Source organism: Pyrus communis, chromosome 15, assembly GCF_963583255.1.
Source record: "Pyrus communis chromosome 15, drPyrComm1.1, whole genome shotgun sequence".
NCBI classification, from domain to species: domain Eukaryota; kingdom Viridiplantae; phylum Streptophyta; class Magnoliopsida; order Rosales; family Rosaceae; genus Pyrus; species Pyrus communis.
Window position 1 is genome coordinate 8,220,994 of NC_084817.1, and position 18,139 is coordinate 8,239,132.

The 18,139-nt window shown below is 37.0% G+C and overlaps 3 protein-coding genes across 4 annotated transcripts; all 3 read right to left on the reverse strand.

The window, feature by feature from the left end:
• Nucleotides 1-638: 638 nt before the first annotated feature.
• Nucleotides 639-3,515, reverse strand: LOC137717544 (transcription factor MYB3R-1-like). 2 transcript variants are annotated; one of them, XM_068456941.1, is made up of 9 exons: nucleotides 3,353-3,515; nucleotides 2,696-2,874; nucleotides 2,300-2,354; nucleotides 2,030-2,087; nucleotides 1,802-1,896; nucleotides 1,559-1,662; nucleotides 1,337-1,465; nucleotides 1,117-1,226; nucleotides 639-993 (listed from the first exon to the last, which is right to left on the reverse strand). In XM_068456941.1, exons 2-8 carry the CDS (start codon nucleotides 2,767-2,769, stop codon nucleotides 1,121-1,123), a joined length of 621 nt encoding a protein of 206 aa, XP_068313042.1. In that variant the 5' UTR covers nucleotides 2,770-2,874; nucleotides 3,353-3,515; the 3' UTR covers nucleotides 639-993; nucleotides 1,117-1,120. The 2 variants fall into 2 exon arrangements, with proteins under 2 accessions (XP_068313042.1, XP_068313041.1); XM_068456940.1 differs by having other exon boundaries at nucleotides 1,117-1,231; nucleotides 3,353-3,512.
• Nucleotides 3,516-7,558: 4,043 nt separating this feature from the next.
• On the reverse strand, nucleotides 7,559-10,504 carry LOC137717694 (la protein 1-like). The gene is made up of 10 exons (XM_068457138.1): nucleotides 10,316-10,504; nucleotides 10,126-10,204; nucleotides 9,858-10,007; nucleotides 9,604-9,746; nucleotides 9,318-9,466; nucleotides 8,923-9,021; nucleotides 8,454-8,841; nucleotides 8,139-8,286; nucleotides 7,938-8,019; nucleotides 7,559-7,836 (listed from the first exon to the last, which is right to left on the reverse strand). The coding sequence occupies exons 1-10, from the start codon at nucleotides 10,364-10,366 to the stop codon at nucleotides 7,746-7,748; spliced, it is 1,380 nt and encodes a 459-aa protein (XP_068313239.1). The 5' UTR covers nucleotides 10,367-10,504; the 3' UTR covers nucleotides 7,559-7,745.
• A 2,003-nt stretch (nucleotides 10,505-12,507) lies between these two features.
• LOC137717863 (uncharacterized) lies at nucleotides 12,508-15,247 on the reverse strand. The gene is made up of 6 exons (XM_068457358.1): nucleotides 14,966-15,247; nucleotides 14,108-14,235; nucleotides 13,858-13,961; nucleotides 13,648-13,735; nucleotides 13,347-13,408; nucleotides 12,508-13,014 (listed from the first exon to the last, which is right to left on the reverse strand). Exons 1-6 carry the CDS (start codon nucleotides 15,076-15,078, stop codon nucleotides 12,862-12,864), a joined length of 648 nt encoding a protein of 215 aa, XP_068313459.1. The 5' UTR covers nucleotides 15,079-15,247; the 3' UTR covers nucleotides 12,508-12,861.
• Between the last annotated feature and the right edge of the window lie 2,892 nt (nucleotides 15,248-18,139).

Here is an 18,139-nt window from a genome sequence, read left to right on the forward strand (position 1 = left end):
TAGTAGGAGGAAATATATTGCAAATGTACGTTTGATTGATTCAAAAATGCAAGACGTGTTACCTACATTATTAAATGATCATTTTAAAATGTCACCACCTACCAAATTGGTGTCGGCAATCACCAGATTGAGTAACAAGGCATCAAAATTACCAAATTCCTAATAGTTTGAATAATTTACCACTCACTTTCATGATTTTTTTTATACAGTTTAACTCCATCCATAAAACTAGCCACATCTTCAAATATTGGTAAAAAAAAAAAAACATAAAAAAAAAAGAAAAAAAAAAGAGGAAAGGATAATAAAACTTGAATTATATTAATGAATTAGTGTAACATATGACAATTTAAGAAAAGAAATTGAAATTAAAATTAAAAAAGGAAAAGTGAGAAGTGGAAGAATAAAACTACGGTTATATGTGGATGAGAAAATTTTAATAAATGCAAAAACTAGTTCATGGAAAATTACTTTTATGCCCATATTTTTTTTCTCTAATATTTTCTTTCCGTTATGTGTGAAAAGGTGTAATGGTAATTTCATAGTTTTTGCTTGACACGAAATTTTATTAATACGTAATTTAGATGTTATATTACTATTTAAAACGAAGCAAAAAAATAAAAAAAATAAAAAAACAAGTAAACAAATAACAAGCTTATTTTATAGCTAAGAGAGACTATCAAAAAGCAATTGTGCTAATAATCCCTACTATAATCTCTAGAGTATTGCACAAATTTTTTATCCCAAAACAGGTTCGTGCCGATGACTCGATAACTCTTGCGAAGCTCCAAATTCCGTCGACCACCGGAATTATCATCGGTCTCGTGAAGCTCAAAAACAAGAACTAGGACAACCTTCTCACAGCCTGTTTATCTGCACCCCTTCAACAATTAAGATGTCGGACTTGAGAAGCTTTTTGGCACTAGAGGAAGATTTTACATTTTCTGTATCCTTCTTCTCCGGCAGGACACAAAAGTTGAGAGCGTGACTCTCCACCTTCAAAAAAAAAACTCCCAAGATGATCAGCTGATTCCGTTACAATGATAAGAAAACAAACTGCTTAATGAACTGAATGAAAACCCTACACTAAAAAAATTACGAAAAAAAAACGGAGCATACCAAATCACGAGGCATTCCTTGCCCCAACTTCAAGTATGGATAGTACTTCATCTTCACAGAATCCAACTTCTTCTTCAGAGAATTGTTCCAGTGATTTTTTATGGCATTGTCTGTCCTGTTCACCATGAGCATAGATATATCAAGACTGTTGCAGGTGCACGAGAGTAAAAGGAAGAAAGTCCTGGCACACCAGTAGTAGCAATGCAAAATATCGGCATACCTTCCAGGCAAGAACTTCGTTATCTCTGCCCATTGGTTCCCGTAAATTTGATGAGCACGAATCAGAGCAAACTCCTCGGCCTGTGTCCATGCGTCTTTCTTTATGGCAGGATTAAGATGATTATGCCACCTAAAAGTAGTTCAAACACGGTAAGAAAAAGAAAGAAATCCTAGATCAGGATTGTACTAATATAGTCATCCACAAAAGATCCTGTTATCATACCTTTCCCGACACTGCTTACCAATACGTCCAGGTAAATGCTGTGCAATACTGCACCAATCTTTTGGGCCATATTTTTCCACCCACTCAATAATAATATCATCCTCCTAATCAATTGTGGAGAGACAAATAGAAAGGAAACATTTCATATAAAAAGAAAAATGTGTTGTACCAACAGAAACTCTCAAAAAAAACAAAATGAGGTCAGGGAATGAACACAAAAACAAGATGCAAGTAGTGCAATACCTCTTTAGACCATGGACCTTTGACCATTTTTGGATTCAAGACTTTCTGCCATCTATGTAGGCATTGCGTATCAGTCCGACCATTGAAACACTCGGCTACAAATGCCCAAGTATGCAATTAAACAATGTGCTGAAAGTATAAAGATAAAAAAGTAGCATCGACTGAGATAAACATGATTAGTCTCATGACATGCTAATAAAGATGGACACATCAGTAATAGAATAATACCAATTTTTTTCCAATTCTTTCCTTTAAAACGCTCAACTGCCCTCCGCAAGATCTCATCCTGAATACACAATGAATAGATTATGCGCACCACATATTCCACAAAGAAAGAGGAATAAAGAACGAACAAGAAATATGCATATAACTATGAAAATGTATTAAAACAAAAATGCAGTGAATTCAACAGCAACTTTTCACATCAGGTGTTATATGCACCAAACCATAAACTCGAGCACCTTGTTTGATAGCATGTTATATTAAAAGTTAATTTACCTCTTCAGGTGTCCACTGTCCTTTCGTAGAACGCCTTATAGGCCCACTAGTCCTCCTACAAAAGAGTAGTTTAAATATTAGACAAAAATTGAGTCCTAACACTAATTCTCAGTTTATGAGAATTTTACCATACTAAAACAGAAGGAAAGATGAGAGAGAGATTCTGAAACATGGAAGATATTGAATCAACAAGGGCCAACTGCTAAGAAAAGGTGCTAAGAACCAATGAAAATATGCACTTCAGTTAACAGTTTTGCAAAAGCACTGAACAGATCCCTGTTGTACATTATCCTTGTTTCATTTAATTGGAGAGGACCGAGTACGCTGACAGCAATAACCACGATCCTAATCACTATTATTAAGCTGTTGAATGAAGTAAATTTTCAATAGAATTACCCATGAATAACTTGAACATTCTGAATACTGTCACAGAGCTCTTCCGAAGGAGTAGAATTCAAGTCAAGCTGCATAACCGGATTCCTACACCACGACACTCTCCAGTACTTGGACTCCTAAGCATTATAATCACCCTAAGCAATGGTAGGACAAACCTTGTTGCACACAAGACCTGCAAACTGCAAAAACACAAGAAATTACGAGACATTAAGCACAAAATCAACGATGAAATCATATTAAGAAATGAATAATAGTTAATCCGAACTCAATTGTGGTTTGATTCAGGCAAGTTAATTCCAAACTTAATCAAAGTTGGCACACAAAAACAAAACATTCACCAAATTCTATCCACTACAACTTCAAAAAAATGAGTCCTCGATTTCAAACTGGAAAAGGGGATTGATTAAATTTGTAAATTGATCGCATCAAACTCAAATTTAACTGAAAATCAATAACAAAATTTGGTCAAAACCCAGGAGATTAAGTCCTCCCATACTTAGAAATTATCAAGCAATTAAATTCAAACAAACCCATTACACACACACACACACACACACACAAAGGTTAAATTTCTGAACCGGGAAAGCCTCAATTAAGGATTTCAATCAAAAAAAGAAGATTTCAAATTTAGTGAAATGAAAACCCTAAAGCACTGACCCAAATGAGCTTGGAAGAGCAACAGAGATTTCACGGAGACGGAGAGTCGACGAAGTGATTGCAACAAAGCAAATTTGAAGATCGAAACGAAAAAATGGAAGATTTGAAAAGAGATCTGCAGAACAGTGCAGAGAGAGAGACAGGTCCGTATTCAAACGTGAAGGGGGGATAGAACGAACGGTGGAGTTTAAAGGTCGAACAGGTTTGATAGAACCAACGGTGCAGATAAAGGTCGTCCAAGTTTAAAGGGTAAATTACAATTTACGCTCTCAGGGTTTGGGATAGATTTCAATTCCTTACAACATTTTTAAAACATTTCACTTTTACAACTCACGTACTATTTTATTTCAATATAATATATCCGTTACATTTTTCATCCATTGGTCCGTTAAAAGTTGACGTAGCTATCACATTTGTGCTAAAATAATTTTTTATACATTAAAAATATTATAATATTAACCCTATGTAAAAATAAATTAAAAATAAAAAAAATAAAAAATAAAAAAGCAAAAACCAGAAAAACCCAAACCCAGAAATCCTTCCCCGCAACCCCACATCCCACCCCCTACCCATCTCTTCCTTCCTGTCCATCCATCCCCTCCACCCGAGCACCCCTTAGCGCGGGTCCCACCTCGACCTCTCTCTCTCTCTCTCTCTCTCTCCTCTGTAAAATGTGGAATTTGAGATGCAGGTGTGGTTTTTAAGGTCTAGTGTTTGAGATCTTGGAGGGTAAAAAAACGACGTTGAATCATTACGCCATGGACAAAGCAACTCGCACAGTGTTTTACAAGACACGGTGTCACATTGCGAGGCCCTACACTCTCAATTACCCTCCTCAACAAATTCATAATGTTCTTGAATTTCAAGTTAATCAACCCCATGTTTTGCTTAATCACTCAATTACCCAACTTCAACGACTTCCTTCTCTTCGACCCTTCCAACCTTAACCTCTCCTACCTCGCCTCCCCCAACCTCCTGCCATGTTTCTTGAGTCCAATGACTCCTCGGGGGGCCAACCACCCAACCCTTTCTCCTCGACCCCCAAGCCCACTGCTTCCTCTAGCTCCACCGCCACTGCTACCCACCTCCGGAGCCTCTCTGTTAACTCTGACTTTTTCGACGACCTAGGCAGGACTCTCTACTAGTTTGGGGGTTAGGTTATTAGGGTTTCAGAGTGGGGATTTTGTAAATGGGTTGGTTGGTGTGTAGAATTAGGTATGTAAGTGCTTCAATAGGGATGAACTGCTGGCTGAGCGATGGATTTTGTAAATGGGAGTTGTAGAGAGGTGAGGGGGAAGGAAGGGGATATGGGTTCGGGTTTTTTTTTATTTTTTATTTTTTATAAATAGGGTTAATATTATAATATTTTTAATGTATAAAAAAATAAATAAATAATTGCCATGTGGCAGCCACATCAACTAGAAAATGTAATGGGTGTATTATATTGAAATAAAATAGTACGTGAGGTATGAAAGTGAAATGTTTTAAAGATATTGTAAGGAATTGAAATCGACATCAAATCTAAGGGGTAAAATGTAATTTACCCAAGTTTAAATGTATGAATGGATGTCGGGCTTTGCAATATAAATTGGGGGTGTGTTACCAACACACTCCTATTTATTTCTTACATACTCCTTGTTAATTTATATCATTTGATCGTCATCAATTCATAAAAAGTGTGTTGATATCATACCCCTATAAATTATGGGTAATGTTAAGGAGACTAAATTTGCAAACTAAATGATGTGTCACCAATAGGAATAAGCACGTCTATCAACGTTTAAGTAATAAACCAATCATCAACTTCTATGTCTCTTAGTTTCCAAAACTTGTATTTACAAATTTAATTTCTCTAGCATTACCCATAAAATATTGCAGAATAACGCTTGTACTAAAAAAACACCTGGTTTACTATGAGATTTTTTTATTTGATATTATTGCATATGCTTAAATTTGTATAAAATAATATAAGCTGTTATTAGTATTTAAAAAATTATTCGATGACATAAGAAAGAAAGAATGTACACATGAAAATAATGTTTTTGTATTGTCAATAGCGACTCCATTAACTTTGTTTTAATCCATGCTTATAGGAGAACAAAAAGATTTCGATATTAAAGTGAGTATTAGAGAGAACAAGGGGACAGTTAAAGAATTAGGTGGGAATTTGTTTGACATACGATTTAATAATCTGCATTAAATTCATTTAAATTATAGAAAGAAATAGATTCTCTTCATATTCGAACATCCTAACATGAATCGGAATTGATTTTTTGAGACTCATGTCTTTTGCCTCAGTCTATGCTCAATTACTCTCTTTCAAAACTTCATTGTATGATTCATTAACTTAAGGTTGGTTTGGGATCGTGGTGCTTTAAAAAAAAAATAAAAAAAAAAAAAAAAACTAGCTTATTAAAAAAATCTGCAACATTAAATATATTTGGTAAAACAAATTTTTTTTTTTTTAAAAAAAAAACTGCTGTCAATGAAAATAGGAAAGCATAAAAAAAAAAAATAGAAGCATAATCTACCATGCTTCTAAAAAAATGCTTTTTTTTTTTTAGTAATGCTATTCTCATCACAATTTTATACCACACTTCTTTACCATCTTAGGTGGTAGATGAGTTGAACAAGCTACATCATTTAATTTCAATTTTTTTATTAATTAAAATACTTAAATAATATTAGGTGGAAGAATAAAACTTCTCGTATACCGCAATCATCATTTAATTAACAATATTTTTATTAATTATTGATTAACATTTTGATTAAATGATGTGACTGTCCAACTCATTTGTGGTAAGAATATCATTATTGTTTTTTTTTTTTTTCAAAGCATGAACTTTTCAAATGACATGTATACCCCCCCCCCCACATGTTTTGCAAAATTACAATCTTTGTCAATACATTATTGTCTTTGACAATTATTATATCACATTAAATACTATATTATTTTTAGTTATTTAATATATTCAAAGAAATTTATTTAAAAGTTTACTAAACACTCAGACACTGTTTTTTTTTTATTAAATGAACTATTACAAAAAAATGTTTACCAAATACTTAATAACTTTATTTTACAACTATTTATTCTCATAATATAAATAGTTTTTTTTTTTTTTAAAGCACAACAATACTAAACTAGCCCTTAATACCCTTGTAATCCTTGAAGAACTTTTAATTTGGCTTGAATATTTCTTATGAACCCAAAATTTGATATGAATGCATATAAATTGTAACATGGGGAAGGTTGAAAACAAAACTCAAAAATCTTTTAGGGTAGTTTGGTACTCTACGTGATGCCAACAGGCCCTAATTTTTTTTTTAGGGTAAATTACAAAAAACTACCTCAACTATTGGGTCATTAACAATTTCATATCTCGTTTTTAAAAAGTTTCAATGTCATACTTTCCGTCAGTTGTCTGTCAATTCCTCTATTAAATGCTAACGTGGCGTGACACACTTTCTATTAAAAACTTAAAAAAAAAAAAAAAAAAAAAAAAAAAAAAAAAAAACCAACCCCCTGCAGCCCAGAAGAAGGAAAAAAAACCTAAACCAAACTCAGTTCGTACCCCCCCCCACCCAAAAAAAAAAAATCCAAACCAAACCCAGTTCGTCCCCCCCCCCCTCCAAAACCCAACCCCCTGCAACCCAAGAAGAAGGAGAAGAAGATGGATTTTTTTTTATTTCTCTTTCTCTGGGTTGCGGTTTGGGCTCGAGTGGAAGGGGGAGGAAGATGCGAAAGATGGGTGCGCAGAGGAGATGGAGGATGGGTTGCGGGTTGGGCTCTGGTTTTTGTTTTTTTTTTTTTCCTCCTTTTGGGTTACAGGGGGTTGGGTTTTTTTTTAAATTTTTTTAAATATTTAGTTAATATTTAATTAATATTTTTAATTGTTTTTTTATATATTTTTAATAAAAAATAGACTCCGTCTTATGCCACGTCAGCATTTAACAAAGGAATTGACAATCAACTGACGAAAGGTATAACATTGTAACAAATTCGAAAGATACGGTATTACATTGAAACTTTTTAAAGACAAGGTATGAAACTGTTAATGATCCAATAGTTAAGGTAGTTTTTTGTAATTTGCCTTTTTTTTTAATAATTCACCAGATTCACCAATAAGATTTTCTGAGAATTTCCATAAAACTAGCCAGTTCTTCAAATATAGGTAATTAATTAGTTTATGGAGAAATCAAGAAAGGTTGAGGAAAATAAACTATAAAATTATATTATTCATGTTACACAGATAAGTACTAGAACAATATTACTGTTCGTAACGAAGCAAAAATTACCAAGCTTTTTTATAGCTAAGAGAGACCAGCCTCTATCGAAAACGTATAGCACAAAATTGATCCAAAAACATGATCGAGGGGATGGCTCTCGTGTAGATCAAAATTTGCGGACTTTATTGGGGCGACCACCGGATTTATCATTGTCTCTTGAGCGGCCTTTCCACCCACCTCGATGGTGCTTGCCTCCCCTGGTAAGCACAAACACAAATCGAAAAATAAGAAATGGGAACTCATGATCCGGGGAGAAAACTAGGGCGCTGATGGGGCGTGTGTAGAATTTAAAACTAACCTTCCTCCACGGTGGTTCTTACTATCACGGAATTTTTCTTGGTTGCCACGGAAAAGGCTCCAGTACTCCTTTTCCGCCTCACCTGAAAGATTGGCAAGCAGAACAACATTCAATACAAGAGGAGGAAACTAGTATTCATGACGCATCAAGCTCCAGGATATAACCACTATAAATGAAATAAAGGTGAAAGTTGCTGCTTACCACTGACTGGTTCCAAAGTAGCGATGAAATTCTTCACAGCCAGACCTCCTTGCTCGGTAAAGACTGCAGCTGCACGTGCTTTCTGAGCTGCTTCAGGTTCTTCAAACCGAATGTATCCTGATTCTTCTCCGATCTTGAAATCAATGTACTTCACATGACAGAAACGGGTGTGAAAATGTCAGAACAAATCATCAGAATACACTCAACCATGATGAACACAAAGAATCTACCTACAAATTGTTAAAGAGTACCGTAATTAATAACGCACTGCATAGAGAAATCCAAGCCATAAAGTAATGAGAATAATTGTGATACCTTTACGGTGCCAAACTTTTCAAAGACAGCCTTCAAATCCTCACGCAAAACGACATCCATGTTATCTTTGTATGCGGCAGCATTCAATCTTTCTTCCTTCTCTCCACCCTTTGGAACGGAACCTTCTGAAGACTTTTCCCCATCTCCAGTTTCCTTCACGTCATCCAAACTATTTTTCTCATCAGAATTTTCCTTATCCTTAGCATCCTCTCCAGAAACTTCTACATCTTCATTAGCTACTTTAACATCTTCTGACACCTTATTTTCTGTTTCTTCACTAGTACCATTTGTACTACCATTAGCATTGTCCGGCGCACCACTAACCACTGCAGGACCTTTGCCGGACAAGCTCTTTAACGTGAATGCAACAATCAAGCCTTTAGGGTAGCTGTAACATCATAAGACAAGTTAATCAGGTTAAACACCCAAAGAAGAAAAATATGGAAATCAAATAAGTGTATCCACTTACTCAGCTTCAGCTTTCGGGTTATTCTTGCCCTTTGTACTTGTAACAGGTCGAGCCTCATATTCCTTTACCTCTCTTTCTCTATCGGCATCAAAATCCCTCCTGAATCACACATACTCTATTAGAACATGCAGATATACAAACAGGGACTCGTAAGAACAAAAATTACAGAATCATAACAAATACAAAAAAATATATTTGTTAAGCTGCATTTCGTATGAAACGAAAACAAGATGACAGAGGAGAAAATTACATTATAAAAGAACCAGATTTGTTTTATTTCAATTACCTGCCAATGCCTTTTTGTATTGTCATAACCTAATTAAACAAAATTGAAAAAAAAATAAAAAATAAACAGATTTTCTGTATGACAAAGGTATGCAAGAAGTGAAACTTACTTCGGCTTCAGTTCTAACTTAACACCTGCACATTCCAAAGGTTGCTCCAAAATCTTATTGGCTTCTTCCTCAGTTGAAAACTCAACCAAAGCAGTGCCACAGAGTAGCTTTTTGTCGGCAACATGGCGAGGCAGCCTCACGCTGTTAACCTGAAACAATTGAGAACAAATTCTTACAAATGCAACATTAATAAAAAGCACAAATCTTTTTACAAAATACTGAAATACGAAAAGATAGCAAGCAGCAGTAATTCAATGCCACTTAATGATGGTGCAGCAACCAATACCTTGGCAAATTGTCTAAAAAAAGTTTCGACATCTTCAAGCTTCACATCAAACGCAAACGGTGAAGCAGCTACCGTTCTTATGTCAACCTGCTCTATCACCTCCTCCGGCTTCAGCATTTCATTAGCCCTACCAACCTTTGTCCCTAAAACACATAAACACGATTTATTCGTCTTCGCCCAGAAACCAATTTTGTTAATATAAAGCAGCATTGCATTTGTAGTTGCATTCTAGTGATTACGAACAGGGAGCTCACCGTCTTCCGAAAGTTTTAGAGTGGCAGATAGTCGAAGCGTTTCGGCAACGGCCTTTATGGTAGCTTTGGGGACACTGTCCGGCTTCACATCCCCCAAACTGAGATGATTTCTCATCCGACTAAACGAGCATATCAGAGCCAAGCTAACCACTAACGGTCAAATTCAAGGTCAACTCAAAACCCAGAAATCCAAACCCTAAAAAAAATTACACTACAAATTAATTTAATTAGACTTGAAAAACCCAGAAATTTGATAAAGTAAGGATACGTCCGTCTTCGCCTTCACTAATCGTTTTACTGAGAAAATCGTCCCTCGGAAGATTGCTGTCGCTGAAGTAAAACTCGACCTGAAAATTACAAAATCGAGTTTTTCAGGGAAAAATTAATAATAAAAAAATCTGAAATTTGATAAACTCGAACAAAATCGATCAAAATTTGGGAGCGTTTGAACACCGAACCTGGCGGATCACTTTCTTCGAGGTTTCTTCGTCCAAAGAAGGCGTCGCCATTGTTAGGAGGAGAGAGAAAGAGAGAGTGACTGTGTGAAACTGTTGTTTCGCTTCCGAACAGTGAGAGGGAACAGAGGAGAGAGAGGGATTCTAGGGTTTTGGAGGGGGATATTTTCAGCGTCGTTTGGGCTTCTTCAGTTTGTTTTTCGGTTTAAGTAGTTTTTAAGTGGGCTTTACTTATCGCTTGTTTGTCGTCCAGTTCTCTGCTCCGAGATGCTCCAGTTTTCTGCCACGTAAGCATATAGGAGAGTTGGGACCCACCAGGGTCAAAGGCTGGAGAGAGAGGCAGGCATCAAATCCCCTGCTGTACTGCAGTTTAGCTTTGGATTCTGTTCCGATCAAATGCTTGAAGATCACACGTAGAGCTGGTTTGGTATTGCTGTGTTTTGAAAAAAAACTGATTCTGGTGTGCTGTGAGAATAAGCGGCTGTGAAATAAAGCAGCAGAGTGTTTGGTAAACTTTTTTGTAAAAGTGCTTTTGAAAAAAAAAACAGTATTATAGTGTTTGGTAAACTTTTATGTAAAACAAATGTGAAAAAAAGCCGATTTTTCAAATCTAGGTTTTGCAGCTTCTTGTTTTTGGCTTTTTTTCATCCAAAACTGTGAAAAAAAGCTGAAGCTGAATGTTTACCAAACACAAAAACAGCTCCCAGCTTTTTTTATACTAGCTTTTTTCAGAATCACCTCAGTACTAAACCAGGTCTTAGGGTTGGTTTGGTATTGCTGTGCTTTGAAAAAAAACTGCTTCTGCTGTGCTGTGAGAATAAGCGGCTGTGAAATAAAGCAACAGAGTGTTTGGTAAACTTTTTTGTAAAAGTGCTTTTGAAAAAAAAAAAGCAGTATTATAATGTTTGGTAAACTTTTATGTAAAACGGATGTGAAAAAAAACTAGTTTTTCAAAGCTAGGTTTTGCAGTTTCTTGTTTTTAGCTTTTTTTCACCCAAAACTGTGAAAAAAAACTGAAGCTGAATGTTTACCAAACACAAAAACAGCTCCCAGTTTTTTTTTATACCAGCTTTAGCTTTTTTTCACCCAAAACAGTGAAAAAAAACTGAAGCTGAATGCTTACTAAACACAAAAACAGCTCCCAGCTTTTTTTTATACCAACTTTTTTTCAGAATCACCTCAGTACCAAACCAGGTCGTACTCACGTGAGGTGACAAACACCGTGCTAAATGTTCAGCATTTCCTCGCATTAATCTCTCCCACGTTAAAATCTTCCTTTTTTTTGGCGTATTACATTAAAATCTTCCTTTTTCTGGCCTTTTATCTTAAAATAGTCTCAAAATTAGTATAATCTTTCGCTTTGGTCTATGACAATGGAAATCGATAAAAGTTAGTTCTGAGTTTAAATGATGCATGTATTTGAATGCCACACCGCCAGATAGTTGTGACAAAATTCATCTCTCTATAGATACGTTTGAGTTCACGCAGCAAGAACAGAGCAACCTTCCTTTTCCCATAGTCCACATTTGTATATGGTTCAACATTTTAAGCACTTGGTCTTTTTCTTATTCACCTAATCAGACCAAAACCGAGTTGAAAACGAATTCATCTTCCAACACGAGATCTCTACCCCTAAAATTGAATCTGTTGTTTGTCAATGGTGTTAAAAGTCTTGGTTTAGCTCCACAGTTAGTTCCGCTAAAGCTTATGCCTTGCGTTTATTGAACCAAAACATTTCTACAAACGAAATCAAGAGTTTATCATCACCATCGTAAATTCCAAATCAATCCAAAGAGGTTTAACAATTTGAATATAAATGCTCCTCAAACATTGAATCAATCGGTACTAAATTCGCGATAGAGCGGTACGGACCAAATGTTTACAGATAATCCCAGAAACAGGGAAACAATTAAGAACATCCGAATAAGATTCGCATAAATCCAGCTACACACAAACACGACATACATTTGCACTAAATAACTTGCATGTAAAGATACAAACACAAGCATACAAATATTAGGGTTCCCTGTCATTCATTTTACTCTCTTAAGCTAGCAATATTATCTTGTTAACTCCCTTCCCCTCTCTTTTTTTCCTCTCTGTGTGTGCGGTGCGTGCGTGTGCGCGCGCGTGTGCACGTGTGCGTGGTGCGTGTGTGTGCTTGGTAGTAAATCATTCACAAACTGCAAATATAATTAACTAATAAGGGTTTTAAAATGATGTAAATCCATTTGCAAGTAAGTCATTCATCATCTTGAATGAAGTTTAATTTTTGTGTATCGCCATTATGATACGCATACAACATGCAGTGACAAGAAAGAGATACTCCCCGAACCAGCCCTCACCCATAAACCCATTTTGTTTTCTCCCTCCGTTTTTGCTTTTTCTCTTTTTCTTACCGACATCAACAAAATAAAAGGTTTAGGACATTATATTTCATGAATGGAAGTAACTTTTAAGACTAACTCACAAACTGAATGATAAACTCGATTCTTCATGGGCAGCGGCACACGGCAGCCATCTCGCCCAACCCAAAGACAATGATATCCTTACATGAAGTCCTCTTCCAGTTCCTGCAATGACTTGTTTGTTGATGCAATTTGTTTGTTAGATGTCATATTTTCAGAATTCATCAAACCTTTGTAGCTCCTTAGTTCCAACTGTCTCTCCTTCTCAAGCCTTTCCATCTCCTCTCGTCGTTTCTGCAAAATAGTTTCATCAAAAATTAAATTGTTTTGCTCAACACAAGAATATAATATATTACATTACAACAATGGGAGATACAGCCTAGAGGCAAGATGAGTTGATCAAAAGCAAGTCGTAGTACTCTTACTAAGTTCAAGATTCAGACTGTTAACCATTACTAAATCCAAAACCCGTTGAGCTAAGTGCAAGTCAAAAGTTCTAAGGTAAAGCTTCACGGCAAGAGAAAAATTACATGAAGAAAATTTGAACTTACTGAGATGAAGAATCCACTCAGATAATGTGACACACTAAGAGCCTCATATTGGCCAAGACAGGAGGCGGAACTTACCTTGTCCCTCAGGAACTGCTTTCTCTCAGCTCTTTCTGCTGCATTAACTGCTTCTCGCTCAGCTGCACTTACATTTTATTTGCACGTTAGCTATCTCTCGATTGCACCATAAATAGATAAGGGTAACATTTGAAGTCCAATATCACTTACTATATCCGTAAATACAAAACATACATAAGAAATAGTAGACCAAGTGTCAACTTTCCTCCATAAAGAGCAACATGAGTATTGCTTTTCAAGATTGGACTTTTAGAGCCACATTTTGTAGACAAGTAAAATGAAGCTGAGACTATAACTTTACCTTTCAAATCAGGCTTTCTTTCCACTTTTGTCCTGTTCAATCTATTAACTACCTCATTGATCCGCTTCTCCACTCTCACTGTTCGAACCTTAACAAAGTGTCAGAGTTGGACAATGATCAGTATCTCCGTGTATGCCGAACCCAATGAAAATACAAACTACATGGCATGGCTTGATTCCGCAAAATAATGTACATATTGTAGAACCTCACCATCTTTGAATTGTAGAAACCAACTTGACCAACATCCATGGAGGCAGTTTTCTTCAAATTGGACCAGGGAGTGTAAACAACATCAACATTGTTCACCTTATTGCCTGCAACATAATACATCATTAGTACACGGCACCACTGCAGTATCCTAACTAGAACCAGAAGAAACGAAACCTTCTATAGAGACGTAGATGAAATTAAAAAGTGGAACCAAATTTCTCTAAAACATAAGAATCTGTTTAGATAATGCCTTGGATGGAATTTGCTTTGACAAGTTGAGCACAATCCTCCAGTAAGCCTTCGCTTATATCGTCAATGGTCTGTCCTTTGTGCAGTCTAACATAAACATGGGCAGATGACATTTTATCCACATGGAACCTGTAACGCCAAAATCCCATCAGAAAAATCTTTAAGCATACACAGTACAAATTTCCTACTAATAACAAGTCTTTTCTTTCGTTGTTGTTGAGTTACTAATAACAATCCAGACAATCAAACACAGAATAATGTGCAAACGTGGTCCAAACCAAACAAGCAATTACTCGAAAACCGGCTAAACATGCATTTCTTAAACATTAGATATCTATAATTACAAGGTAAATTCATCCTTATATATAAATGCCTCAACCACATAATAAACAGCCGAATTTGAAGTGATTATGCAGTTAAAGAAACACGGAATCACAATGCTGATACAAAGTGAAAGAGGACCAATTCGGTCGTTAAGCTGCTTAGTATCAATTGGAAAGGGGTCAACGATTACGTGAACTGCACAAACAATCTCAATCATCCCTCCCCCTCCTGGTGGAAGAACAGATACACTATTTATACAAGAACGAACGGTTATCTTGATTCTGTCACTGATTTCATTAAGCAAGCTCCTAATATTCAAACCACATAATCTGCTTCTTCAATTGTGAGAAAATTGCAATACCCCCTAATCTAATCCCCAAATTCGAGTTAATTCTAGATTCTTGACCAGAAAATTCCAAAACTTGACAAGAAATGTAATTGCAAATTTTCTATCTTTCTAATGAAAAATTCGGATAAATTGCGAATTGGATTGATAATTCAAACAATTGGAGACAGAGAATTGGGGGAGAGCTACCAAATGTCTTCGGGGAAGCCATATTTGATGAGCTCCTCGTTCTCGAACTTGTCGAGGCCCATGAAAATGGTGAAATCGCCGACGTCCGATCGAGCTTTGAAGTAGAATACCATGTTTCGCCCTTTGGAATTTGATCTCCGCAGAAGAAAGCGACAAACTTTGAGGAGGAGCTAGGCTTCCGAGTTCCACCTTCCACCTTTCCAATTGGAAATTTTGGCCACTGGAACAACTTTTTATTTTTTTGGTTTTAATTTTTGTTTTTCATGTTTGGGCCTCGGTTTGAAAATTTGGCAAAAAGTGGCAATTTCCACGAATATTTGACGACGTGTCGGTTGGACTGACGGGGAATAGAGAGCGTGTATGCTTTATATTAATATATGTAAGTGGAAAATTTTTCTTTAAAATGTTTCTCCATTTGTATTATTTGTCCTCTGATCTTCTTCAATTCATTCGATTTAACGGCCGAAAATTAGAAAGGTGTGTGAGAAATAAAAAAAAGTGAGTAGATATCACACCTCTTATAATATATGACGTTGTAGACATCGAAATTTCAGTAAAACAAATGTTCACCAACGTATTAAAGTTTTGACATGTCAGGGCATACATGGCATAAGCCACATGTCGTACAAATTGTACACATGACATGTGACTCAACAAAATAGGAAGAAATACCCTTGGATGATTAAACAAGTTTTTTCTTCTCAATTTGGGCAATGACAAGGTAAGCACATTTCAATCCATTGAGGATCAAAACAAGTTTTTCTTCTCATGTTGGGCAATGACAAGGCAAGCACACTTCAATCCATTACGGATCAAAGCAAGTTTTTCTCATTTGGGCAATGACAAAGCATACACATTTCAAGTTTAAAATGGTGTTAAGTGGGAAATTAGGCCATAAGTTAGACCACTTCAAGTTTAAAATGGTATTAAGTGGGAAATTAGGCCATAAGTTACACCACTTCAATTTCAATATTGCATTAAGTGGGAAAATTAGGCAATGGTGCTTGAAAAGGAAAAAAATATTTTGTGGTGGTGATTCATTCTCAAAGCCTATAAATAGGCTTCTCCATCAAGGTATCAAGCATCAAGGAATTCACAAATACATTTCTCTACTCCAAAATTAGAAGAGAATTCCCCAAATCCTTGAAGCTTTGAAACTCCAAAGCTTCCAACCATCCAAATTCCCAAGAATTCCGAAGGATCAAGAAAGCTCTCTTCGTTCTTCGTTAAATCCTCTTTCAAGATCAAGCCCCGACGGCCCTTGAAGAAGTCCACACAACCATTATTCAAGATCAAGCCCCGACGGCCCTTGAAGAAAGTGTTCATCATTCATCATCCGTTCATCCTAAGATCAAGCCCCAACGGCCCTTTGGATCAACAACCTCAACAAACCCATACACCCATTCTTCAAGATCAAGCCCAACGCCCCTTGAAGATCCATTTATCAACTGTTCATCCTTAGATCAAGCCCCGACGGCCCCTTGGATCAACAAACAAATCCACACATCTATTCTTCAAGATCAAGCCCAAAAGCCCTTGAAGAAAACCAACTGTTCATTCAAGATCAAGCCTCGACGACCCTTGAAGAAAACCAACCGTTCTTCAAGATCAAGCCCAAAAGCCCTTGAAGAAAACCAACTGTTCATTCAAGATCAAGCCTCGACGGCCCTTGAAGAAAACCAACCGTTCTTCAAGATCAAGCCCAAAAGCCCTTGAAAATCCGCTCATCCATCAACATTCAAGATCAAGCCCTGAAGGCCCTTGAAGAAACTTCCATCAACCTTCAAGATCAAAGCCACGAAAGCCCTTGAAGAAACTTACAACTGTTCATCCAAGATCAAGCCTCGACGACCCTTGGATCAACAAATCTACATCTTACGAAGATAGAATCAGAGGACCAAATTTGAGAGATATCGTAACCCCAAAATCATAAACACAAAAATATTATTTTGTACACGTTATTCTTGTTTCTTGTTTCAAGGAATCTTTTGTGTTCACAAATTTGGCACGCCCGGTGGGACATCTCTACCTCTCATCTCTATCCTCAAATCATCGAAAAATGCAAATGGCATCAAGAAAGGATCAAGCTGTTCCTGCAATCAAAGCAAAGAACAAGAACATCATCGCCGCAAGTGGTGATATTTCGGGCACCATAACCCGAAGTAAGGCAAGAGCTCTTTTTGCCGCGGCTTCTGCCCCTGCATTAACTCTGTCAAAGGAACAAGAGCACCTGAGGCACGAGCCTGTGATCACCCTAGCCTCGCTAAGGGCATCAAGAGGGGAAAGCCTGAGGAAATACTCAGAGTCCCTACTCTCCGACGCTGATTCGAGCGGCAGTACAACCATGCAAGTCATGACCACTGGAGTAACTTCAATCGAGGAGCAGCTAGCTCAGATGAATGAAGCAATCGCAAAGCTCACACGGACTGCAGAGGTGAAAAACTTGCAAACCGCCGGACTCATCAACCGTCTGGAGGCACAGCATGACGTCAAAATGAAATCAAGCTCTCTTCCAACTAAGAAGACCGAAGAAGGCTTTAACCCAAATGCCTACGAACTCATGTCAAAGGCTAGGCATGACTTTGCTTCCTCTTCAAATCTTGGAAAGAAGGTTTCAAACACCGTCAATGACAAAGATCGTGACCTCACCGAGACTCAAAAGAAGTTGAAGGAGCATGATTACGGAGTTGACAACAACAAAGCTGGACTTGGCTTCACACCAAATACACCTGTGAAGATTTCAAGCAAAGTGAAGAAAGCTAGCGCTCAACACATTAGCGTGAGCACTGAACAAGACCAAAAAGAGCCTAAACCCGCCCCTCGGACGTCGGTCTTCGATAGGATGAGCCATTCAAGCTCCAGAATTTCAGTGCTTAATCGCATTGGTAGTCAAGGCCGAACCTCTGTCTTCAAGAGGCTTAACGCGCCAACATCCCAAAGCTCTGTTTTTGAAAGGTTGTTAAAGCCTAAGAAACAAAGCACCACAGCTATCTCTCCTCTGCGACGATCAGCTTCGGAAAGATTTGAAGATAATGAGAAGCCTTTTGGAAAGAGGAAGACAACACCAAAGGAAGAAAAGTTCGATGGGTTAGCAGAAAAAGGCGACGTTCGAAGCTTGATTCCTTCAAGGATGAAGCGCCAAGCAATCCTAGAGGTCGACACAAAAGGACCACT

Bases quoted from the DNA above. Each gene is read 5' to 3' on its own strand.
- LOC137717863 (XM_068457358.1), bottom strand. From the start codon at position 15,078: ATGGTATTCTACTTCAAAGCTCGATCGGACGTCGGCGATTTCACCATT. The intron at 14,236-14,965 runs GTAGCTCTCCCC...TTGGCGTTACAG, and splicing joins GGCTTCCCCGAAGACATTTG to GTTCCATGTGGATAAAATGT. The intron at 13,736-13,857 runs GTGAGGTTCTAC...CACTTTGTTAAG, and splicing joins GTTTCTACAATTCAAAGATG to GTTCGAACAGTGAGAGTGGA.
- LOC137717544 (XM_068456940.1), bottom strand. From the start codon at position 2,769: ATGCAGCTTGACTTGAATTCTACTCCTTCGGAAGAGCTCTGTGACAGT. The intron at 1,897-2,029 runs GTATTATTCTAT...GGGCATTTGTAG, and splicing joins AAAGAATTGGAAAAAAATTG to CCGAGTGTTTCAATGGTCGG. The intron at 994-1,116 runs GTATGCTCCGTT...TTTTTTTTGAAG, and splicing joins AAGGAATGCCTCGTGATTTG to GTGGAGAGTCACGCTCTCAA.
- LOC137717694 (XM_068457138.1), bottom strand. From the start codon at position 10,366: ATGGCGACGCCTTCTTTGGACGAAGAAACCTCGAAGAAAGTGATCCGC. The intron at 10,205-10,315 runs GTTCGGTGTTCA...TGTAATTTTCAG, and splicing joins CGAAGAAAGTGATCCGCCAG to GTCGAGTTTTACTTCAGCGA. The intron at 9,467-9,603 runs GTATTGGTTGCT...CAATTGTTTCAG, and splicing joins TTTTTAGACAATTTGCCAAG to GTTAACAGCGTGAGGCTGCC.